Source organism: Theobroma cacao, chromosome 8, assembly GCF_053813885.1.
Source record: "Theobroma cacao isolate CCN51 chromosome 8, ASM5381388v1, whole genome shotgun sequence".
Taxonomy (NCBI): Eukaryota; Viridiplantae; Streptophyta; class Magnoliopsida; order Malvales; family Malvaceae; genus Theobroma; species Theobroma cacao.
In genome coordinates this window covers 654,856-680,300 of record NC_142646.1, presented here as the reverse complement: position 1 = coordinate 680,300, position 25,445 = coordinate 654,856, and the positions used below count along the sequence as shown (strand labels likewise).

The 25,445-nt window shown below is 37.4% G+C and overlaps 4 protein-coding genes across 5 annotated transcripts; 2 read left to right on the top strand and 2 right to left on the bottom strand.

Moving 5' to 3' along the window:
* The first annotated feature begins 2,237 nt into the window (after positions 1-2,237).
* Positions 2,238-6,991, top strand: PDE135 (Xanthine/uracil permease family protein). Its single transcript, XM_007017309.3, has 14 exons — positions 2,238-2,782; positions 3,260-3,357; positions 3,454-3,630; positions 4,071-4,171; positions 4,340-4,415; positions 4,505-4,564; positions 4,646-4,830; positions 4,916-5,012; positions 5,274-5,360; positions 5,504-5,562; positions 5,695-5,786; positions 5,887-5,964; positions 6,058-6,218; positions 6,600-6,991. The coding sequence occupies exons 1-14, from the start codon at positions 2,623-2,625 to the stop codon at positions 6,813-6,815; spliced, it is 1,647 nt and encodes a 548-aa protein (XP_007017371.2). The 5' UTR covers positions 2,238-2,622; the 3' UTR covers positions 6,816-6,991.
* Positions 6,992-8,829: 1,838 nt separating this feature from the next.
* Positions 8,830-11,878, bottom strand: ADR1-L1 (ADR1-like 1). Its single transcript, XM_007017306.3, has 5 exons — positions 11,120-11,878; positions 10,615-11,018; positions 10,168-10,523; positions 9,866-10,071; positions 8,830-9,771 (listed from the first exon to the last, which is right to left on the bottom strand). The coding sequence occupies exons 1-5, from the start codon at positions 11,787-11,789 to the stop codon at positions 8,933-8,935; spliced, it is 2,475 nt and encodes an 824-aa protein (XP_007017368.2). The 5' UTR covers positions 11,790-11,878; the 3' UTR covers positions 8,830-8,932.
* Positions 11,879-14,121: 2,243 nt separating this feature from the next.
* Positions 14,122-25,385, top strand: LOC18591269 (mitogen-activated protein kinase kinase kinase 5-like). Of its 2 annotated transcripts, XM_007017300.3 has the most exons (12): positions 14,132-14,348; positions 20,213-20,793; positions 21,293-22,057; positions 22,146-22,233; positions 22,542-22,604; positions 22,694-22,857; positions 23,124-23,199; positions 23,815-23,874; positions 23,958-24,083; positions 24,242-24,451; positions 24,574-24,674; positions 24,822-25,385. In XM_007017300.3, exons 2-12 carry the CDS (start codon positions 20,375-20,377, stop codon positions 25,051-25,053), a joined length of 2,304 nt encoding a protein of 767 aa, XP_007017362.2. In that variant the 5' UTR covers positions 14,132-14,348; positions 20,213-20,374; the 3' UTR covers positions 25,054-25,385. The 2 variants fall into 2 exon arrangements, with proteins under 2 accessions (XP_007017365.2, XP_007017362.2); XM_007017303.3 differs by lacking the exon at positions 24,574-24,674 and having other exon boundaries at positions 14,122-14,348; positions 24,822-24,962.
* LOC18591270 (protein OSB1, mitochondrial-like) lies at positions 16,212-18,290 on the bottom strand. The gene is made up of 4 exons (XM_018126409.2): positions 17,740-18,290; positions 17,499-17,637; positions 17,182-17,266; positions 16,212-16,864 (listed from the first exon to the last, which is right to left on the bottom strand). The coding sequence occupies exons 1-4, from the start codon at positions 18,069-18,071 to the stop codon at positions 16,578-16,580; spliced, it is 843 nt and encodes a 280-aa protein (XP_017981898.1). The 5' UTR covers positions 18,072-18,290; the 3' UTR covers positions 16,212-16,577.
* Positions 25,386-25,445: the final 60 nt, after the last annotated feature.

Here is a 25,445-nt window from a genome sequence, read left to right as displayed (position 1 = left end):
GGTAGAGTAAGCGAGTTCCGAATCTGGTTTCTTAGAACGCCACCTTCCATCCATCTAGAACAGTAGAAGTTGGTGAATTCAGGATCCCAAGGCTCAAGATTTCATTCTGGTTCGAAGCTTCGGAAGTTCTCAAAGGAAGCTTCGGAGGTTCTCAAAGGAAGCTTCGGAGGTCTCAAAGGAATTAATGTCTGATTCGACTGTGGGTCAGAAACCTACAGGCCGCTGCTGTCACAGCAGGTCTCTACAAACTCTTCTGTTCATTGCAAATGACTTTGGGGCTGCTGACCATCCTTTCCTTTTCCTGATCAGAGAAGATGTGACTGGCGTTGTTCTGTTCATAGGGGCATGTGCTCAATCCTCTTGAAAGCTGAACCAGCCTGCGATATACCGGAGAATTCGTATGAATGGATCTTTCCTAGCACGTGGTAGAAGATTGTGGTAAAATATAACCATCTGATTAGTTTGCAGTGTTTTCCAAATGCCTGAAACCCCAATGTGGCTTAATATTCTATAGTTTAAACAGGTATATAACCTTTTAAATAAAAAGCTGGATCTGTACTGATCCAATGCAAATATTCTTTTTCCCTCTTCTCTTCAGATTCAGTGTACATGTAATATAAAGAGAGTCAACAGTATAGCATCTTTTCTGAAACAATCATAAATACATAACAGGAAAGTTGAAACCAACGAATCTGATGCATTGGTTAGGCACATATTTATGAGTTTCATGATACTAAAGTTTTCCCACGGCCAATGTCAACTCCATAGATAATGACCCAGGGGACAGATCCGAGAACTAGCCCTCTGGTTCAGTTTCTCATGCTATTCCCTAACGTCGGATAGAGCCTGCAATGGAGGCCCCCTCCCCACGTATAGAGTGGTACCAGAAGGCCAACTGATTAACAAGGTATGGTCTTCTGCACAAAGAGACAACCAGGGAAAGGTCTGGGTACAGTTGCTTCAGCTTTACAAAAATTCAGATATTCCAATGATTTTCCTACTCATTTCACTTGCTTTTTCCATAGTTATTTCACCGTAAGCAAATGGAAGTATATGAAGTAGGTGGGGAATGGGGAAGGGGACTGGGAAGTACATATAGCAAGGTCGGCCATGCCTACTTTAGGCTAATTAGCCTGTACCTGCTAAGATTAATTAATTAATTAATTAAAAGTATCATAAATTGAGGTCGTTGTCCCCACGCATTGCATGGCCTTCACGTGGCTGGCGCGAAATTTTAAATCATTCTAATTATAGCCCTTACCTTCCTTCGCTTTTTGCTTGCTTGAATTGCCACATCTGCCTCTCTTTATCTCCCAAAATTACAAACCAACTCCATTCCCCTGCCTCCTGAATTTCCATGTCCAAAGCCTTCGACAGGTGGAGAGTAATTATCATGAATCAGCTAGAAAAAGATTAGATGTTTAATAATGGAGGTAATGCTTAGCTTAAGTGTGAATATGGCTTAATAATGCAATTATTGGAAAAGGTTAAAGCTTGTTCTGGGTGGGGGGTATGATCTGTTAGTCGGTGCTTGGTCTCCTGGTCTTCATTGGTTTTCATTGAATTATTGAATAAAAGAAAAAAGCTTTTGATTTGACAAGTGAATTTATCGGTATTTAGCCTTGAAATTAGATTTAGATTAAACCCTTTTTAACAAAAAGTTAAACAAAGTGTAGTGTTGATTTTATATTTTGTCCCGAAATCGTGTTTTAAGATCTTAATTTTTATTTTCAAGTATTAAATTATAACAAGATTAATATAATTCATAAAAATATATAAAAAATAGATAAATAATTTTTATTCGTTTTAAAATATTAAAAAATAAGAAACTTTATGTAATTACTTGTCAAATCCATATGTTTTTTTTTTTGGAATAGCGTCAAACCGATATGTTGGAAGTTAAATTTCTTGAAGGTAACATTTTTTTCCTTATTTAGGTATGTAGTATTAATTGATTAGGTTAAAAGTCATACCAAAGGAATAAAAATTCTAAAGAAAAATTAGGAACACGGGGAATGGCAAACATGTTATTTTCGACGAAAATGAATGTTAGACTGGAACAAAAATACGTACATCGTAAGATCCTGGGAAGTGGAATGTAAGAAAACAGATGGTGAAGAGAAGAAGAGTAAGAGACCCCCACGCGCTCTTTACGACTTTAACCGCCACGCCCACATACGAAGAAACCTGCGGTATTTTATTCTCCTCAAAACACGACAAGTCACAAAGCTTAACGTAATCCGAACTCAGCCACACCCCCCGCTTTGCCTTTGCCTTTGCCTTTGCCTTTAGCTTTTGCCCCTTTTCTCTCTTTTCTCTCTCTCTATCTCTCTGGGTGTACCTGAACTGAGCTGGCTTTTTTTGTTTACTATTTTCCATTATCGGAACAAAACAAAAGGTGCTTTCTTTAATCATATCTGTTTTTCTTATTTTATGTTTTTTCTCTTTCTTTTTTGGTTTTGCGTCGGTGATTTATTGCCAGTACGGGGGGAAGAGAACAGAAAGAATCTGGAAAGTCTAGTGCTTGCTATCTGTTTGAAGTGAAGGAGAACAGAAAGAAAGATTACGAGGACAACTAAGAAAAAGGGTGTTAACTGAGAAGCAAGAGGGAGAAAAAAAAAGATGGGAGAAACAGAGAATCACCACCATCCACCACCGCCACCGCAAGTGGTTCCACCGCCTTCTGCACCACCGAATCTCGGGCTTTCGAGGGGACCCACTTGGACTCCTGCTGAGCAACTCCACCAGCTTCAATACTGCATCCACTCCAATCCATCTTGGCGTCAGTTTCTCTTTTTAACCTTTTTGTCTCTGTGGTCGAGTTTAATAAGAAAAGCTGACTAAAGTTGAAGATTTTATGTTAAAGTTGCTTGCTGTTTTAGTTGGTATAACTATTACTATTTTCTTTTCATTCTTGCATGTTTTGTACTTAGATGGTGAAGTTGGAAGATCGAAGGGGATCTCTTTTGTTCTTAAAGTTTTTAAGCTACTTTTGAATATTTCTTTTTTTTTTTTTATGGGTTCTTTTCATTAAATTCTTTAAAGGACACCTTGGTATCAGTTGTTCTGATTCCCTTTCGATTTTCTTCAAGTCCTGTCACTCCTTTCTGTACATTTTACTACCCTTTTTCACTCAGGATAAAATCAGTTGTTTGCTTTTACTAGATGAATAATTGGCTCAAGTTCAACCTTGTAAATGAAAGTTTTGTAGGATTGAAATCTTTTGCAACTAATCTCACACAATCAACTTGTTTTACAGCTCAAGCGCTTTTACTGGCTTTCCAACACTACATTGTGAATCTTGGAACTACGGTCTTGATTGCAACTACTATTGTGCCTCGGATGGGCGGGGATCATGTATGCTTTTATGACCCTTACAAGATAATTTCGACTCAAAAATTTTTGATTGAATTCTGCCTTTTAATATCTCTATCCTCTGTTTGCTATGAACAGGGGGACAAAGCCCGGGTCATTCAAGCTTTGCTGTTTATGTCAGGCATTAATACTCTGCTTCAAACGCTTATTGGCTCAAGGCTTCCTACAGTGATGGGTGCATCTTTTGCATACACCTTACCATTGTTGTCTATCATCAATGATTATACTGACGAGGCCTTCACATCTGAGCATGATGTATGTAAACTTTAGCACTACATAAGAAAAAGCAATAGGAACTTATAAATTATAAAGTTCTTACATTGTAATTAAGTTAGGATTATTCATCATTCAGTAGGTTATATATAATATAAAATTCTGATTTTAGGTTTTATAAGTTACAGACCACCATTTACTAATGTCAAAAAATTGTGAGTGGCCTTGACCTTAGCATAAAACTCATGAATCCAATGAATACTTCTTCGATGGCAGTATGTCCGCCTGCTTTGAAGAACACACTTTTTAACCTCCTTGAGTTGAACTTAATTCTTTTTTCACCAAGTCTCCTTTGAGAACCATTATTATCTCCCAAATTATAATGTTACTTATAGGTCATAACCTTCAGCATCCTTGGTGTTCTTTGCTAATCAGTAATCACCATATTTCTCAATGACTATGGTGTGGGTGCTTGCTTGCAGCGGTTTGTCCGAGGTATGAGAACCATTCAAGGATCACTAATTGTTTCTTCCTTTGTCAACATCATCCTTGGCTATAGCAGGGCATGGGGGGAAATGACAAGGTAGTGCTGAATATAGTTTTGAGTATCAATTCATACTACCTATCTTATTTATTGCTTGCGGCTCCTTGCCTGCTTGTCAGTAATGGCTTGGGATGTTTGATCAGTAAATTATCAAGTTTTCACCACTGATTTTTCTAATAATTTTCTCTTTAACTTCTTTCTCTCTAGATTATTTAGTCCCATAGTTGTGGTGCCAGTGGTTTGTCTTGTTGGTCTTGGTCTGTTTGCAAGAGGCTTCCCATTGGTAATTATCTTTGAACGCTTCTGTGCTTGGTTGGGGCTGACTATGTACTGAAACGAACTGCTTTTTGATGTAATAAATTTATGATACAGCTAGGTAACTGTGTGGAAATTGGCCTGCCTATGCTCATTCTGCTGGTTATTTCTCAACAGGTTATATAAATTACTCTTACTGTAACGTCTGATGTTAGCATTCTTGCTTATTAATTTGACAAGAATACTTGTTTGCTGCAGTACCTGAAGCGCATCCATCCAAGGGCCCATCTTATACTTGAGAGGTTTGCTTTGCTTTTATGCATCGGAATTATCTGGGCTTTCGCTGCTATCCTCACTGTGTCTGGTGCTTACAACAATGTTAAGCCTGCAACTAAACAGAGTTGCCGCACAGATCGATCTTACCTAATGTCATCTGCTCCTTGGTATTTTTATGAACATATAACTGACTTGTAATTGATTTCAAAAAATCATCCTTTTTATGACTCATTATTATGTTATTGTTTCTAGGATTAAAATTCCATACCCGTTTCAGTGGGGTACTCCTATATTCAGAGCTACCCATGTGTTTGGGATGATAGGTGCAGCACTTGTTTCATCCGCAGAGGTTTAGTCACTATCTTAAGGGATTTCAATTCTACGTACTATTTTTGTTTTGTATGTTTGACATTTTGGTTTCAACTCAATCCAATTTGAAACTTTAGTCTGCATGAAGCTGTGTAAACTTTGCTGTGTTGTAGCTCTTTTATGATCCATTATCTCATATAGAATCGAAATTTTAAGTCTGCTCCTCTGTACATTTCCTGGTGAAACAGAGAAATCAGCTGCTAATGAAACTTTCCTACACTTTCTATGACTTTTAATGCAGTCAACTGGAACATTTTTCGCAGCAGCTCGGCTTTCTGGTGCCACAGCCCCTCCAGCACATGTACTCAGCAGAAGTATTGGCTTACAGGTCCTTTCCTAGATTGCTGTGCATTGTTTTTTTGGAACTTATTCATCAATGGTTTCTCTAAAATCATGAACTGTAGTCCTGAATCTTGTTATAGTAGTTTGTCAGTGGTGAAGATAACTTAGTCATCTTGCTTCTAAATGCAGGGTGTTGGTATGCTGATTGAAGGGCTTTTCGGTTCTCTTGTTGGTACTACTGCATCTGTGTAAGGAAGCTTGCTTTTTTAAGGAGAATTTCCAATCTTCATGGAGTAGTTATTAACAGTAAAAATTATAACTGATAGGCAGCACCGAATTTTAGAAACTTGTTTTACTGTCTCATCTGAATGATTTTGCAGAGAAAATGTTGGCCTTCTGGGACTTACGCATATAGGAAGCAGACGGGTGGTGCAGATTTCAACTGGTTTCATGATATTTTTCTCCATATTTGGTTTGTTTTTGTAGTTTCTCATAAATTGCATTGAAATTTTGCCCTATATTTATCATTTTCGCTTTTTCATACTTGGTTCTGTTACCTTGCATTCTTTCAGGGAAATTCGGTGCATTTTTTGCCTCTATTCCATTGCCAATATTTGCTGCCATATACTGCGTTTTATTGGGCATTGTTGGTAAGTAACTCTGTAGTCATGATAGTTTTTGTAACTGATATCCTATTGTTTCCTTTAATGGGTATTTCCATCCCCTGTTTTCCCTTGATGCAGCTGCTACCGGGATCACATTCATACAGTTTGCAAATAATAATTCCATGAGAAACATCTATGTTTTGGGTGTCTCTCTATTCCTCGGGCTTTCAATTCCTCAATACTTTGCAATGAATACACCATTAGACGGTCATGGACCAGTTAGAACAGATGCCGGATGGGTAAGTTATGTACTGTGATTGTTTTGTTCTCCATATTGCTTGTCACAGTCATTAGAAGCTAATATGCAGGATAAGGTTCTGAAGGGTATACTGAAAAGTAAAATAACTAAGTTCTGACAGAAAACAGGTCTGCAAAACAATTACAGGCTTATGTTCAGATGGGGCAGATGATTCATCATGTGAATCTCGCATATTTTACCCGATTATAGGTTCAAATTCCCGGGTCATGGTCTTTTACTGTAATTAATTGCGATAAATCTTCAAAATGCTGGTCGGTTTCCATTGGTTCACCAGATTTTAAGATGCATTTATGGTTAGAAATATATTTTCTTGTCTAATTGCTTCATCTGTCTGATATGCATCTAATTACAATGCATGCAGTTTAACAATATATTGAACACAATCTTCTCATCACCTGCAACTGTGGCAATCATTGTCGGGACCGTGCTTGATAACACACTAGAAGCAAAGCATGTGGATGACAGAGGAGTTCCATGGTGGAAACCATTCCAGCACAGCAAGGGAGATGTTAGAACCGAGGAGTTCTACAGCTATCCCCTCAGATTAAATGAATATATGCCCACCAGGTTTCTCTAAAGCATAGTACATTGTTTGTATATTAGCTAAAAATACGGGCATATGCATGAGGCATGTGGTAAATCACTTATGAAACGTGTCACTGTCGGTCGTTGTGCAGAATTTTAATCTTCCTACCGCCACAGTTATTTTCTTTGCAGTTTAGACCCTAAAGTAAAGTTTTATAGCTTTCCAAAGTTGGTAATTAGATGAAATTTGACTTGTGCTTGATATTAACTGGGTTGGAACATCAGAAGGAACTAATCAAAAACATATTTATATTGCTTGATAATCGTCTTGAGGAGTCTTAACAGTGGCTTTTGAGTTCATATTCCAGTATCTTTATTTCCCTCTTTTGAAAGGAAAATAGGAAGAAAATCTGTACTCCTGGATGGGCTTCATTCTGCAGTTGCCTATACTTCCAGGGTGCAGTAACAGTGCAACTTCTGCATTCAACTGAAAGAAGAAAACAAAGAAAAAGACCATTGATCATGGAATATTGAGAAGAAAACCATCTCTAGCTTTGCCCCCTCTCTTGGTTTAACCTCTAAAGATCAACTGACAAGATTTCTGAAGTCCAGTTGAAGTTAAAGACTCATATCTGAGCCCATAGACGGGTTGTCCTCTCTTCCCCTACAGGTGCAGTGTTATTTGAAGGAAATAATCGACCCAACTAAGCCAACCCAGTGAAAAGTTCGACTTCCCCATGATTACGAAGCTTGGAACTTAATCTGGACTTAGCAGGGGCAAACTTAACTCGAGTTAATTATCTTTGTTTTGAACATCTGCTCATGCAGACAACCAAGAACTGATAAAAAATTTGAATAACGTTTCTTATTCTCAAAGTTAGCAAAGCTTTTTACTCATCTCTCAAACTTTTTATTTAGAAAAAGAAAACGTCAAGCGGCGGTGAAAGCAAGCACCAAACATCGTCAGGGAACTTCCAGAGCCGCCTTAGTATAATAAAAAAGAAAGTGGAGGTCACTATCAGATATGTTAGTCAAGGGAGACTTTGATTGATGAAGTTAGGCCAAAAATGGTGGTTTAATGCTATTCTATCTCTCAATCTTAAATTATATTTCATCACTTATGACTAGACTGAAGTAATCCAACTTCAAAAATATTTCATGGGATTGGTTTAGATTGATCAATCATGGATTTGTATAGTACTATAGTTGTTGTTTAGAGCAGTATAAAAGTATTTGAGCAGTGTGAACGGTTTTCATGCTTCATTGACCAGTGGAGGGCACATCAACGAGAAATCCAAGAGAATGAAATAACAAAAGCCACTGACGGAGCACTCATTTTGAGGTTGATTTGATTTTTGAGAATCTTTTATTTGTGGGATCCACGCGTTTCTATCTCTTCACTCGTTTTCTGCCCTTTCTAAAATGGGTCCTTTGCTCCTTGGTCGGTTGGACTAGATAGAAAAGCAAACAGACCAGAAATAGTATGCCAGTACTGGTAAAGTACAGTGTATATTGGTAATATATACAACAAGGGGAAAAACCCAAAGATCCAAACTTAATTTTTACACGATTCTAATCATGAAATGAATGAGACAAATGCATAGTGAAGATGGTTACTAAATTGGGTTTAGGGGCAAGATGAAGTTAGGTGTTGTGTTTGTATCCAAATCCAATCCTTCTGCTATTGCAATTATGGTCAAGCTTTAGTCTCCATTCATCGAATTGATTACAAAATTTTTTCCAGCCCTACCTTTTGGAACCATGCTCCGCAAGCTATCCACTAATTTTTCATAGCCGCCTATCACCATTGCACAGGACAACTAGGGGCCCATCCATGGTCTAACTTTTGGTTTTTCTCTTCTCCTTTTGCTGGGGCTGTTCTCGACTTGGCTGATAAAAAAATTGTTAGCCTTTCTTTGAAAAAGGGGGAAAAAGAACATCCTTTGCAGCAAAAAAGAACAAGGTTTTCATGTTATTCTAATGTTTTAGGAGTCATGAACTATCGCACATGAAGAGGACCAGAGAGAGTCATGATAATTGAAAATGAAGTAATGTAAAATGTAATCTACCAGCATCAAGGGTTCCTTTAATCTAAGAACGAACATTACATTTATTAAAATTATGTACATTGATGTTAACATGAATTAACAGACAGATACATGTACTGTTTCAGCCATCAAGCCAGTCCAAACTATAGCTTCTCTCTGCAACTTGAACATGAAGGTCTGGCTTAGCCTTTCCCACATTTTTCCAGAGCCCAGAAACTTCGTCATCACAGATAACTCTGCGCAGTGACTTCAAGTTCAACAAGGCAGCCGATGTTGGTAGGCTCACAGTCTCTGAACACTCCCTCATGTCTATCTTTTCCAGGCTTGATAATCTACCTATTTCCCTAGGTAGACATCTCATGTTAAGGCATTGGGAGATATCAAGGTATTTTAAAGCCACTAGCTCGCCGATGCTGGGAGGGAGCTTCTTAAGTTCTGGACAAGCATACAGCCTAAGTATCTGTAGTTTCCGCAGCATACCCAAATCAGCAGGCAATTCACATAATCGGTGGCAGTTGGTTATGCTCAGACTTTGGAGTGAATTCACCTTACAAATGCTTAAGGGCAGCTTAATTAGATCATCACAATGATCAATTACGAGCTCTGATAGACGAGGGAAGATCTGGGGCAGGTCTAGCACTGAGGGATCAAAGCTGTTGTTAACCTTGCAGAAAACCATAGATAGCTTCCGCAAGTTCCTCAAGGGAACCGTGGCGTTGGATAGTTGAGGAACGGACACTTTTTCAAGCCAAAGGCTCCGCAGATTTGCCAGATTAGTAAAAACTGAAAAATTCTGAAGGGTTGCTTCAGATGTACCATAATTTATTACAACAAGTGCCCTGAGTTTGGGCATATCGTCTGTGAATGGAGGCAAGAAGTATTCATTGGAGGAAAAATTCAGGATGAGTACTTCAGCCTTTGGGAACTCCATCCGGAACCAGTCCATTTCCCTCATTTCTCCTGTCAAGTGATGAAATTTTTAATAATATGAGCAACGAGATTCTAGGAAACAATGCATTTGCGAAAGAAATTGAGAATCAATGATCAACAATACCTGTATGAACCGAAACAATCTGAGCATTGAATGGCTGATCTGCGTTTCTTTCCCAATCTCTTGGAAGCTCTGTATCTCTCCGTGGCATAAGTAACCTCTTCCGCTCATTCACATCCCCACGATTGCTCAGATGAAGAGCAAGGTCTCTCAACACATCATGCTGAGTGACACAGATTTCATAGAAGCTGCTATATGCGTCACCAGCCCTGAAATTCAGAGAACAGAAATCAGATATCTCAACTAAGTAAAACCAACCCAAGTTACTGGCTTGAGAAACAAATAAAGGGTCTTGAGTAACGAACCGTGGATCTTTCACCAGAGTGAGTAGGTTCTTGTCAGAAAGCTCAACAAGAATGGCGAAAGCCTCCTCCTCATCAATGTCGTGTATCTCAACCCACATGTTGATAAGAACATCAAGGGGGATCTTCTTATCTTCTGGGAATGACCCCAAATCCAAGAAACACTGCTTTACCTTTTTGTTCAAGTATTCCACACTTATTGCCATCCGTTCCAGTAATTTGTTTTCATGAGACTCGCAGATTGGTTCTCCTCGCAGTAACCTTTTCTTTGCACTAGCCCAGTACATTTCAGGTTGGTCTCGCAACGAAGCTCCGATCACTTTCAGAGCCAAAGGAAGTCCTTTACATTCACTAACAATCTGTCAAATCCAAAACTTCACAACCATCAGCAAAGGGAAACAACTCAGAGAGACAAGAAAATAGATCATTATTCCTTTAATTCATTATTACCTGCTTGACCAAACTCTCATCCGCAGTAGGAGGAATCGACTTTTGCCCGAAAGCAGAGTGGCAAAACAGGGACATTGATTCATCTTCCCTCAACAACTCAACTTTGTAAACTTCGTTAACAACACTTGTTGGGAACTTGAACCTCGAAACTACAAGAGTTTTATATGCTGGGATCCTGAAAATGAGTTGTTCAAGTGCAGACAAGGACCAGACATCGTCTAACACAACCAGAATTCGCGGTCCACTTCCCCACTCACACTGTAACTTCCCAGGTGGAACAAAGTGATTACTAGTATAACCCATGGCCTCGTTCCCTGTAATGAATCCCCATATCTTTGCCCTCAATTGATCCAGATCCGGTGACTGTGACACAGTTAGAAACAAAATTCTGTTGTTGAAATAACCTGAAAAAAACAGAACAGAATCAGTTAGTACTTTCATAACTGCCATTACCAACCAAGAAGAACTTAATGGATCAATTACTTACTTCAGGGAAGAAACTTACTTCGAACTTGATTGTCTCTACAAATTTCATTAGCTAAAGTAGTTTTTCCTGATCCTCCAATACCGCAAATTCCAACAACGTTTAAATCATCTCTTCCCATTAACAATTTTTTCACCTTGCTTTTCCCTAAATCCAAACCAACTCCACCCAGGATTCCCAGGCTAGCCTCTTCTTCAACTTCCATTCTTTTCACCGCTTCCTCCACCCACCCTCCCACTCCAATCTTCATCGAACTGAGCCGCTGCTCCAACCGGCCTTCCAACCTGTCGAACCGCTCCATCGTTTCGAACCGCATGTGATGCACGTCGGCCAGCAAGTGGGCCTGCAACGGCCCGCTAACGAACCTCGCGACTTGTTTCTCTAACTTCTCCATCTTCCTGGCCAGCTGGAGGTTTTTGTAGACGTTCCAACGGCCGGAGGCGAGGACTTTGCGGGCCAATTCGAGGCCCCCACGCAGGGTCTCGGAGAAACGGTCAAGCTGAGATTGACGAATAGCGGGGAGCTCGACGCCGGAGTATTTGATTTCGTCGATGATGGGGAGGAGTTCTTGGATGCTCGTGATGAGGTTGTCCGCAGTGGACTTGCAGAGGCATGACTTGCGTGAGATGGAGACTAACTGTTTTAGAAGTTCCGTTGCGATTTCGCCGGTGAAGAAGTCGTTAAACGCCATGGTTGGTTTAGACGGAGGGAAGCGTTTCCGTGAGGAAGTGAGTTAAACCTTAAATGGCGGGCGCGAACTAACAGTGGTTACGTTCTGCTGGCTTTAGTACTTACTGTCTTAAAAAGGTGGAATTTACGTAATTTTATTATTATTATTATTATTGTTATTATTATTTATGTTTTTCAATTGCACCCTTTGTTGTGGCATGTTATAATAATTGTTTTTTAAAAAATAAAAAATCATTTTCCTATATTTTCTTTCATTAAAATACTAATTTTAGATGGTATCCTTTAATTTTTATGTAATTTTAAAAGCAAATTTTGTAAAATAAAAACATCAACATTTTCTTTTAAATTTTCTTCATTAAAAAAGCGAATATTTAATTTGAAACGGAAAAAACATTCTTTATCTTATTTTGATGCTAAATTTGTATTCAACTACTATCGATTAGTAATTTAATTGATAATCATGTTTTCTTAGTTAATGAACAAGAAATTCATATAATTAATTAATGAATGAGAATTTAAGGTGTTGGTATTTTAAAATCAAAGTTTTTTTTAACACGTGAAATCGGAAAAAGATTCTAGAGAACTTTTTTTGGATAATAAATTCTAAAGAAATTGGAAGCGTTGAATCTCTTTTTGTTTTTAAAATTAATGGTTTCTTGTCGAATGTTTTAAGTTTGGAAATTTCCTTTTTATTAACTATAATCCCGAGTAAATTTTATATTCAACATTTCTTTCAATACGACTTAAAACTTAAAAAATAAAACAAATTGATCATGCCACATCTTTCGATAAATATTTTAAACTTTTTAGGGTTTATTTTAATATGGGATTGTGTTTTTTTTCACTATTTTATTGCTCTCAATGGTGCTTCTTAGCTTGCAAGAGATGAATATGCTATCCCAATTACCTTGAAAAGCCACGTTAATTCCAGATTAAACTTTAAACCCTCAAAAAATTATCTTTCCAATAAAGAATGTCCCCCAAAGACCAATCTTCCTTCTACTTTTTGACTCATTAGTCTAAAATTGGTATCTTACTTGGGATATACCTAGATACCAACATTTAAGTTAAACCTATTAAGCAACTTAAAATTTTCTTTTTCCAACTTATGATTTATTTGTTTTTCCAACCCTTAAAATTTTTTATCGCTCGACGCTCATATCTCGTCTCGAGTGCAATATCGACAACGCCAAAGAATGCCCCTTCAAAAAATTTTTTTTCTTATGGTTTGGTGTGAATTTATGCAATGAACTTTGTCTCTCCAAGAGGAGACTGATGGATATATGGGATTGCTACAGCCCTGACATTTTGGGTCATGACCAAAAAAATTTACTCAATATTCTATAGTCTTTATTGTAGTCCCAATAGCAAAGCATTGAAGGCGTAATGAAAGGGTCAGGTGATGAAATCGATAAGGGGCGCAATGAAAGTTTGATAAAGTCGTCTCTGTAGAAGATAATTTGGCTGTGATGAGTCGCTATATTCTTCTGAAAAATGTGAACCTAACATTGTCGCCCATTGAGAAGGGCTTTTTGACGAGCGAAATGGCGGTCGTGCCCTCATTCGTTTCCTATCTCGAAGAGACGACTTGCTCAGTCAAGGCATCAGAAAACCTCATAAAAGAAAAAACATAACCAGCACACTTGAATCAACTGACCAGTGCTTGATCAGCTACGGTAGCCTGAAATCACCATTGAAACATTCATCATCACTGGAATGTAATTAGCCGACGAATTACGATGTCTAAGGGTTGATTGGTTGGTGGAGAGGAGACAATATTACGAGTTTATGTTTTTGATTCAAAAGATAATTGTATATTGCCCTGATTGTATTGATTTTTTCACCCATTAAAAAAAAAAACCTCACTTTAATTCGAATCTATTTTAATTTTGATATCCCAAATAAAAATTTTACGTTAATGAAGAATTAAGTAAGTTTTGAGAATACTTATATCATGTTTATATTTACGATCCAAAAACATATCTAGTAGATAAAAGAAAACCCTAACTCATATATGTAAGTTTTTACTAATATGAGATTTGGGATAATAAAATTTGACTTTTTTTTTTTTGACGAAAGTGATTTGAGTGAATTATGTAAAGAGAATTTACTTCAGCCATAAGGGTCGTTCATGTGTCGAAAGAAAGTCTATGATGATTACTCACCCATCTTGAGGAATTAGAGCAACCAATGGCGGTTCATACAGAAAAGTCAATGCCAAAACTTGGAGCCACCAAATTTTCTTTCTTTCTCTTGTTTTAAAGAGTCATTGCTCATAATTATGGTATAGAAGAGTCCTGTCCGTACAATTCCCTAATACTATATTAATTCTTTTGACTCTTTGGACGATAGTTATGTCAAGAGGCTGGCAATTATTATAGCCATTGAAGATTGAGAGAAACTTTTATCTGTTCCAGCTTTGTGTTGAATAAAATATATAGAGAGAGAAAAGCCATGGTGGGTTGAGACTGAGGTAAGAGTGCCCTTTGTCAGTTGCCCTTAAAGCAAAGCATGAATCAGACGACCGAGTCACCGATTCACATGGTTTAAATCCCAATGGGTACGTATTATCTAACTCTCTTTGTTTCTGGTTTTAGTTTTCAACATTATACGCTACGTATACGAAAAGTCTTATCTGTCTTTGCTGAGATCAGGCTACCTACAGCTGTTCATATAACGTGCTCACGTAAATGCAGAGATAAGCTAAATAATTCATTAGAAAATAAGGCAAAAATGGACTATCTGTGTTTTCCTCAGCCTGGTTTTGGCAGCCCTTCTCTTGGATTTTATGGATAAACTATCAGCCGGGTTTTGATAGCCCTTCTCTTGGATTTTATAGATAAACTATCTGTTGGCAGCTAGAAACCGATATCTCATCCCTGTTTTGCTCCTCAGCCCTCGCATTACTATATATTAGTCTGTGTCCTAAGAGAGAACCAGAGTTTATACTAGTATTGTTCATAATCACCTAACTACTCTTGAATCTTGAGGCTGAGTACTGCATGGCTATGCTTAGTTTTTCTTATTAATTTGAGAAAGTAGTGAACTCCATTGCTAAAAATGGTAGTGCTAGGTTTTTTTTACCTGTGACATGGATTTATAATCAGGATCCAAGACCAAAATTGGGGTTGGTTAGGTTAGGTAGGTTACAAAGCTTGAAGAGCTTTTTACTGATACATTGACTTTAACTTAAAACTCTTTCATTCATGCTTTAGGTTTCTTACCATAGGGATCTTCGCTGGTAAAAATTTTGGTTAAGAAGAGAAGATTGGTCTTATCTATATCGGTCGTTCATGTGTCAGGAAAAATATCTCATATATAATTGGTTCACAAAAGTCTATCCTGATGAACTGATGATTTCACCCATCTTGACGAATTGATCTTGACAAGTCAATGCCAAAGCTTAGAGCCAGAAGCTTTTGTGGCATTTTTTGGGTGTAAGGAGTAGTCATCGATTCATTATCCTTAGTTTAGAAAAATAGTTCTGTCCGTACTATAAGATGGATATATCAGAAAAGCTGGGAATTGTACCCATTGAAAAAACATACATGGGAGTGGCCATTTGGGGTATAAACGCCTTAATCAAATTAAGCATGAATCTGACCGAGTCCATGCTGTCTCAGCCTAGCCCTTCTCGCGGATTCTATTCGAGTTGGTAAACTTACATCAAATATAGATTATTCTTATGGATAAACAATCTGTCCTGGCAGCTAAAATTTTCTGATATCTCTCATTCATTCCTGCTGCTCACGACCAGGTCCAACCTCAAACCACCAGAGCTCATTGTTGATCAACACAAGTTTGACTTGATCATGATGTTGCTTGCCTTCTGTCTCAATTCATCATCAATTGAAATGGCCCTCCAGTTCTTGCAAACTAAATCGCACTTTCCCCTTATTTTTCACTCACTCTCCCTGTCAATAACATTTGCATTTGCTTTCCTAATCGTTCGGCAGATGCATGAAATATTCCAAATTTGATCCGGCAGCCCATGTGCTTGAGCAAGGTGGTTTGCTTCTTTGCCATTACAGCATTTCTCATAGCCATTACTGATTACGCTCTCTCCATGATCACCATTTTGACATGCAATTCCGTTCAAGCACCCTTGTATAACACTTCTATTTTGTTTTATTGAAGAAAATGTCTGCTGCTATGAGTAGACTAGTGCTACTAATATGTAAAGTTTATCATTCTATAGGAAGCATGCTGAAAAGAACCATATGCCTCAACAGAAGCAGCCTAAAGCCCATAAACGACCAAACCTTAGTAACCCATATATCCATGCCTAAACAAAAAAAACTGAGCCCATATTATCATCCAAGCGTGCCCAAGTGATCCATTTTTATAAGCCTATCACACCTCTCTTAGGCAACTTGGGTGTTGCAAAAGGCACACAAGGAAGAAATTAAAAAGCCTTCAAGTATGAAAGAATGATGCAAAAGTGTATTAGGATTTCGCGTTTACCTACTAGTACATGTCTTACCAAAAGTTTTGGTCTATTGTAGAATAAACTTAACACAATACTTTCCACAAGAATACATTTCAACCAAAGAAAACTAGTAACAATACCTCTGAGGAGCTGTACAGTTTCAGAATTACCAAATTCCTTGTCATACACAGAGCTCTAGCTGTACAATTACCTTAATCCCCTTCACCGTCCTTCATTTGAAGGCTAAGGTTAAAAATCTTTCTTAGCATTTAGCTGATGATAAAAGTTTGTAGCTGTCCTGTAGTGAACCTCCACTACTATCAGCTGCTCCCCCTTTTCTTCAGGTCCTGCAGATTTATCCTACTCATCATACACCCATTCAGATACACGATAACGAGAACTTACATGATCACCTATCCCTTCAGCCAAATTTGAATCAAGCAGTTGAAGTTGCTTTTTGATCCAAGGAGGATCATTGGGACTCAGCCAGAGAGCTTCAGCAGTATCTTTGTGCTTAAAATCTGGCTGCCGTGGATTTTTCTTACTTTTCCTATTGTCCCACCATTCAAATGGGTTGGTAAAAAATACTTGCCACAAGTAAAGTTGCCTTTCGTACCTCTCCATACCAGCTTCACCTACATCTTTTACTAGAGGAAGAAAGAAAACACAATAAGCATGGAGCAAAAGAAGAAATAAAAAACCTCCAAGTAGATAACGATTGAAGAGTGATTTCTATAATTAGCAATTTTCTTAAGATTATGGATCACTAACTCATACAATAGGCCAGACATAATCTGTCTGAGAGATTAGACATCTGTCCAGCTAAGTGGTAACAAATAACATATAGATTAGCAAAAAAAAAAAAAGGCTGTTTTCTAGGTTAGCTCCAGCTATGAATTCACAAGCCAAACCAGACAATTACAAAAGCATACAAAATAAGAATGATAGACAGAAACATTTGTACCTTGTTCTGATTGTAGTTCCTTGTATTTTTGGGAGGTTGATCTTTGACCATGTTGTGCAACAAAATTCAACTCTTTTACATTTACCTACATTAACATATTAAATGAACAAGCATTGTCTCCACGGTCCACATCTATCCATATTTACATATACATTAAACCAACATTAGAAGTCTATTGGATTTGGATTAATCATGTTAGCTCCAACTAAAGCATCAGATTAGTTGCAGACAATCACATTCCATTAAAAGATTAGGATGATTAGTTTGATTAATGCCATGAAACATAGTAAATATCAGTAGCAAAGAAACGGAAGAACCTGGTAACATATAACGAGTTGCCCATCTTCATTAACCTTAGAGAAGGACACTAAATGCCCGGAAACATAAATAAAGTCACCAGGCTTCACATGTTTCACACACATTTTACCCATATCGTTCCACATAAATAGTAATATCCTGTTTTAAAATCATAAATTTCCAACATTAACATTTCACTGTAAAGGCAAAAACTTGAAAATAAAGAAACTAAATTAAAAAATTAAAAAAAAAGGAACTGACTTGAATTTGCGATCGGAGTCATGGGGGTTTTTGACATTGAGCAAGGTGTGAACCCCAAAGTTATCGGTCTTAGTGTTCATAACTCTCAGAGGACGATCCACGGTTCCAATGAAGCTGACATGGTTCCGCAACCAAGGCTGCACTATTACCGTCGTCGGCCGCTGGAATTTAAGCGCGAGTCTGTAAACCGCGCTTCCTCCTTCTTCATCATCGACGAATGAATTCGAGAATCTAGGGTTCGAAGCTGCGGATGAATGGAATGGGGTACAATTTTGCAGGGGAAACCGAGACGTGCTCCCCAGGATTAGCGCTCTGATACGACGCGCGATCATAAATTCAAAACGTGGCAGTGATCGGTGTATATGGAGAGGGATGCGACAGGAGATTTGATGAGTGAATATTCGACTGGCAGTAGGATTCAAAGCGGAGGAGTTTGGCGGGTTTTTTCTTCTCTGAGGAAGGATTTGGGTTAGTAACTGTAATCGGCGAAGGCAGCGGAGGTTAGCTGGAATTAAATGATCCGACAAAGGGTTATAATTTGGATTGGGCCGGGTTTGAGGATAAGAAAATGGGCCGTTAAAATACTTCTAAATAGCCCATAGCGATTTTGGACAGTTTTTTTTTAAGATAAACTTTTTTTTAGAAATTTGGTTTTAAATTAAAAAATAATTTATTATTTTTTAATACATTTAATCAAGTTTTATTTTTTTATTTAAAATCAAATAAAAAATTAATTATCATTCGATAAAATGTCATTTATCATTTTTACACCCGTAACACTAACACGAAAGATGAAAAAATCACGTAATCATATCATCATGATACATCAACATATTATATCATCATTTATTATAATATGTCAACATATCACGTCAGCACTACATGATATTAAAATGACTAATAATATTTTAATTAATAACAATCAGTTAATCATTAATCACAAATGTTTATTTGATTTTAAAAAAATATAATAACTTATTCAAAATTTTGAATTATTCAATTTTTTTTAAAAAATATATAAAAATAATAATTTATTGTCTCCCATTGTGTTAATATTTCAATCTTTGTAATTAATTAATTATTATTTTTTTGTCTACACTCTCATTTTAATTTTTGGCGTGTGTCCAAAGTCTATAGACGTGGAAAATAAATAAACACAAGCATGTGAATATTCCTAAATATTACCTTTTTTGACGTGGACGACGAGACATCACATGTTTTTGCCCTATTAGGCCGTTACCGTTTCATGTTGCCTTTTTAACGGTTCAATACCGAATGAAAAGTATTATCATCACTTTAAGATAAAAATAAGATTAACGGAGTCAAAATTAAGTGTGGGTGTACCGCATTTCACTCTTTTTGAAAGAGTCAAAACCTCAACTCAGCCGCAATCTTCCACAGCAAAGCGTTATCTTGTGATTTCCGTAAGATTTTATTGATGAATTTATTACAAATCTCCCATTTTCTAAGCTTCTTGTGTGAACACAGGACAACTTTTCTTTTGTTTCTCTTCAGAAAATTAAATGACAAATATTAATTTATATTTTAAATTGAGATCGTTGACTTAGGTCATACTTGCATTAATTACACATTTGTTTCATATCTCGCAATAGTTAGTTAACAACCACCTTAAGACAGCATGTTCGACTACATTAATTATATATTTGTTTCATAACTCACAGCAATTAGTTAATAACTGCCTTAAGATAGCATGTTCGAACCCTCTCTTGTTTGTTTTCTCAAAAACCTTAACTCTGTCGTTGATCCGAACTTATCTTAATTTCAATATTTTTCATATCTATTTTGCATTAGGAAAAATTATATAATCTCTAATGTCATTTTATCATGTAATCATGTACAAGATTCTTTTCTTATGTATTTAATGTAAAATTTTGTAATATTTTTTTTTACTCGAATCGACTATACTCTCGTCACAAGTCGGGTTATCTTACCTACTCCGCGTGTTTAAACGCAACTCGGTATAAAAAAGAGGAACAAAAATTCGCCCTTGTTGATTAAAATAATTTCTTTTCGTTTTGTCACGAAATTATAGTAGCAAACTACATCGTTTTACTATTTGTGGAAGCCGAACCCGAACATACTCCACGAACACGGCGCATGGTAGAGTTTGTCAACATTGACTTTTTTAATTTGTATTTTCAAATTCAAAACCAAAAACACACAAAATAAATTAAAAAAATCCATCGCTCTCGTCTCCTCTGCAACTGTGTCCCACGCTGTTGGTCAGACACAGAAAAAAAATAAAAGAAAAGAGAAAAAGAGGCAAAGAGAGAGAAAATCACGCATTGACTTTAGGAAAGACAGGAAGAAACGGATACATGTCGTGTTACTGACTCCGGTCGCTTCAAACAAAAGGCCGGTTTATAACAAACTTTCGTTTGAGTCTTAGATTTTTATCTGTTTAAAGTTGACTGTAATAAAATTTAATTAATTAATTAATTTTATTTTAAAGGAGAAGACAAAGTAAACTGAGAAAGAACCGAGGTGTTTCCATTGCTCTATCAGACAGACGGGGGAGGAAAAAAAAAAACCTCAAAAACTCTTATGTTTTGTCTGTTAATTTTCAAATGACGACGACAAGTTCAACAAAGACACGCCTCTTCTTCCTCTCTCGATGCCTATTTCCCGAGCTTTTCCGTACCTCTCGTCTTCTCTGCCGTCGCGTCATTCTCTTCACGACGACACCGGTAATGCCGGTTATTCTTCTTCTCCTGGTGGTGGTGATGGTAATAACCGAGCACAACAGCAGCGCCGGCTCACGCGTCAGAGGAAGCTTAGGCACGTGACGGATGATGAGCTTGGCTTAAGGTTTAACGATATCGATCGTTCGTTTTCCTCGCCCGGTTCGCCTGATACAGCGGCGAGGAAGTCGAGGAATCCGGACTGTTTAGAACATTGGTCATCGTCGGCGGTGCCGAAACCGTTGCCTCTGCCTGAGCTGTTCACAAATCGGAAACCGAAGACGTCAGGTTCGAGTCCTGGACCGAGTCAACTCGCATCACCCGATGAAGAACCGGCCTCTGCTTTCGGAAGGTAGCCTTGATTTTTCTTGCTTTTTAATTATTTTATTAGTGTTTTAATCTAAATTTTAACTCTTCATTTATTTATTGAGATAGGTTTAATTCTTCAATTTTTACCGGATAATAATTGAGTAGTTCCAACGTTGACTGAAATATGAAAAGGCCCGTCTTCACCGCTTCATGATGATTTGTTTATCTTAAGCAGAATTAATTAATTTTATTAGGTGCTCCTGCAAATTGCATTTAATTACAACCGAACTCTTGCTAGTTGAGCTGAGTGTATTCTCATGGCTGAGTTCGGTATATAAACTCATCTGATGCAAGGATCCATCTATGATAAAACCATGTGATGCATATTTCTACATTGCAGCCATTGTTGTCCTTCACTTACTTATGGATAATGTGAGTAGCCTCGAAAAATAAACTTTTGTTGGTGGTTGCATATGTTATATATAATATTGAAGCATGGCTGTTGGTTGTAATTCTGCTGATGTGCTTCACAAAATTATCAGGAAGGATGCAGATCATGCTGCTAAAAGTTGTCCTGCAAAATTATCGGCCAATGTTCATAAGGGATTTTCTCAAGTTGAACCCGTTGAAAGGGTTAACAATGGCTCAAGGCAAAGAGTCCCTACAAAGAGCAGTTTACCAAGTTTTCTCTCAACCCCGATTAGTCCTCGAAGACAAAACACTCAAGATCACTTTGATTCTTATGATGTTGCAGATTCAACCAAATCTTTATTAAGTCGTCGCAAGGGCTCTCATGACCTAAACTTTGGAAGTGTTAACTACAACTTGAGGCTGAATGTTCCTGCCAGGAGTGCACCAACAACTGCTTTGTCTAGTCCTTCTGTTAGCCCACAAAGATCAAAAACAGTAGATCCTTTTCCTTCTTCCTCGTCAGGTCCCCAAGAATTACGGGGGTTGATAGATTTTGATGCTCTACATTTAGGTAGAGCTGCTGCTTATACTTCACCAGTGTCCCCAGTAAAAACTGTACATACTCCTGAACATTCTCCACTGCATAGCCCAGGTCCAAATAAAATTTTATTTGCATCCTCTAGGGACTGGCTTGAAAGTAATAGTCAAGTAAATGCCCATCCATTGCCCCTTCCCCCTGGAGCTTTACCATCATCACAATCATCAATGCCACTACCATCACCTGTTTCAAGTCACAACATAGAAAAGCCAATTGCAACATCAATGATAAGTCAATGGCAGAAAGGAAGACTTCTTGGACGTGGTACATATGGAAGTGTTTATGAAGCAACCAACAGGTATGCAAGTGTTATAAAGCAAATTTTTACAGTGGTTTATTCATTTCTTCTTTCCAGTAGTGACATTTCTTTATGTTTTGTTTGACAGAGAGACTGGAGCTTTGTGTGCAATGAAAGAAGTGGATATCATCCCTGATGACCCTAAATCTGTTGAATGTATAAAACAGTTAGAGCAGGTTATTCTCTAAAGTTCTTTATCACTAGTTTATGTTTTAGTAGTCGTTAATTAACTTTTGCTTCTCCACTATCTGTTGCAATCTTGAGGCTTGAAATTGTGATAGAACTGCGGTATGATTTATAAAATGTTCTTTTATCCCCCAAAACAAGAGAAGAAATATTTTGCTCAAAGTATTTCACTTTTTTAGCTTCTGAATAATTTTTTGTTCATCAAGTGGATTCCAAGCATAGCTTCATTATCCTCCAAATTGATCATGCTGTAAGAGATTTAAACTATTGACATTCTTGCCGGTCTTATGTGTTGCAGGAAATTAGAGTTTTGCGAAATCTAAAGCATCGGAATATAGTTCAATATTATGGCAGTGAAATAGTATGTAGTCCTTCTATTTATTCTACACTATTGCTTAAATAGACATTTTGTAAGCTTGGTTAAGTTGGGGGTTCTTGTTTCATATGTAGGTTGATGATCACTTTTACATATATTTGGAGTATGTCCATCCTGGCTCAATTAATAAATATGTCCGTGAACACTGTGGAGCTATAACAGAATCTATAGTTCGCAATTTCACCCGCCATGTTCTATCTGGCTTAGCATACTTGCACAGCTCAAAGACAATCCACAGGTGACAATCATGCACAATTAGAAGGAATGTATATTTTATGTTGCAGCTTAGCTTCTTTGTTTGCACTACACTTATTACTTCTGAAATTCGATGAACCAACAAACAATGGGCGAAATGTTGTTAGGGAAACTTTGCTCCATGTTACAACCATCCAACTGGTTGAACTAGAAACGTTGTTGTCAAGATGTGATTCTGTTTTTTTGTTATAGTTTTTGATGTTTCTTGTCAACAAAAAATTTCATTGACTTGAATGCTTGTTCATATAGGGATATAAAAGGGGCAAATTTGCTTGTCGATGCAAATGGCGTTGTTAAACTTGCTGATTTTGGCATGGCAAAACATGTGAGTTTTTGACATCCTTAAACTTCTTATGGTGTAGTGTGAATTCTATTACTCCAAATATTATATTACCTTTGCATGCTTCTTCAATGTTATATGTTAGTTTTATAATTCCTCTCTGAGGTATATTTTCTGGTTGCTTCTAGATTTGCATGTTTCATTGATAAACATTCTGTGGTGTCATGGGGAGCATTCTTGTGGTTACATGCTTCAGCACCTTTTATAAATATACTTGTAGGGGATGCTAGTGCCTTACATAATGAGAACTTGTTGCTATTCCTATGTCAAGCCTGTTCATTCAAAGGCCATTCTTTCTATCCTTTGGCAGGGTTCTCTGTTTATTTGATAGGTGACCCCTGCTGCTTCTCTTTATGGTCATAAATTCCATAATGATATCAATTGTCACCATTTATAGTTGTTTATCTGGAATTATGCACTCTACCAAGTTGCAAGAAGATGCTCTATGATTTACATAGATTTGACAATATTTAGAGTAATACTTTGAGATTATGATGATTGGTTGTGTTAGTTTGATGATACGTGCTAAATGTCTGTTTAAAAGAGTCTAATTTCTTTCTCTTCTTCCTTTTTCCTTTTTTTTTTTTTTATTAATTCCAGCTTACAGGACTATCATACGAGCTGTCTTTGAAGGGCAGTCCATACTGGATGGCTCCTGAGGTGATTCACATTACTGTAAATTGTACATATTTTATCCTTTCGTGTTTTGATTCCTTTTCTTTACTGTTGTTATTCTATTGCAGGTCATAAAAGCCGTTATGCAGAAAGATGCCAACCCAAATCTTGCTCTGGCTGTTGACATATGGAGCCTGGGTTGTACCATCATTGAGATGTTTAATGGTAAACCTCCATGGAGTGAGCTTGAAGGGGTGAGCCCATGTTCAAACTTTTATTTGATCATGCCTCTTTTTAAACTTTGCTTTTCATTTATTGTAGACTGGATTCTTCAAAATTGAGAATTTTTTGTATAAACGTTTATACAAAGGGTTTTATATTAATGTTTTGACTGTCATTTTGTATCAATCAGCCTCAAGCTATGTTCAAGGTATTGAACAGAAGCCCGCCAATACCAGAAGCCTTATCTCTGGAAGGGAAGGATTTTCTGCATTGTTGCTTTCGAAGAAATCCTGCAGAGCGACCATCAGCTGTTATGTTACTTGAGCATCCTTTTGTACGAAATTCAGCTGATCAAAATGGATCGGCCATCATGCAGGCATTTTCTAGAATGAATGTAATGGTAAGCACCAATGAGTGATTCTTTGTTTTTGGACCCATTCATGAGCTCCAAAGTAACATTGTCATCTTGCACTGAAATGCAAATGTTACTAGTACACTGATACTATGTCTATGGTCACAAAGGATAAACCACATAGTCCGAGAAGCTGCCCTACACATAAAATTGAATTGATGACTACTTCCCTGGGCACAAGGGTCACGAATGGGAAATTGCCATATAATAGGTATATGATGTGTATATTCACATACATTCCACTCTAGAATATTCATCATATAAATATTTGTCGAATCATTAGTTTCACTCATGCAGGACTATATGATCTGGCTTCATGATATATAAACATTGTTTTTCTTTCTCTATCTTCATTCAGTGAGACTGGCCAATCCTTCAGCACCAAAACTATAAACTGTGCTGCGGCATCTCATCATCTCATCTTTTCCACTCTCGAGGTCTCCACTTACACATCTGCAACGGGACTGATCCGTGGTTCACATAGTTTCAGCCCTTCTTCACACGTCTCCAGCAACATGCCCCTTGGCACAGTGAACAATCATCCATGTGCTCTGGGGAGGACTCAAGGGAAAGAAGTCCCACACATCTGAAACCAGCAAGACTCCCCATGTGCATAGCTTGGAGAAACTGGCAAGTTTCTAGCTGAGAATTTTTGGCAATGCCATCTTGAGGTTTGGTGACTTGATTTGTCTACCATTTCCCATGGCTCTGATACATGTTCTGTAAATACAGAGAGTTCTCTTAGTTGTTTAATCCTCTCAGCTGTTATTTGTTAAGCTGCTAATTTTCTCATTCTTTTATGGTTGGGGCTTGTATCAATAGAATGAGTTCATCTCTAGGATTACACAGGCTGCAACATTCAAAGGATTTGTAAAAACTTACTTCCTGTATCTGTGAAATTGAAATTCCTTCCCACTGATCATATGATAAGGTCAAGATTAGGGTTATTGAAATATTAAATACTTTTAAACTTTTTGGATAA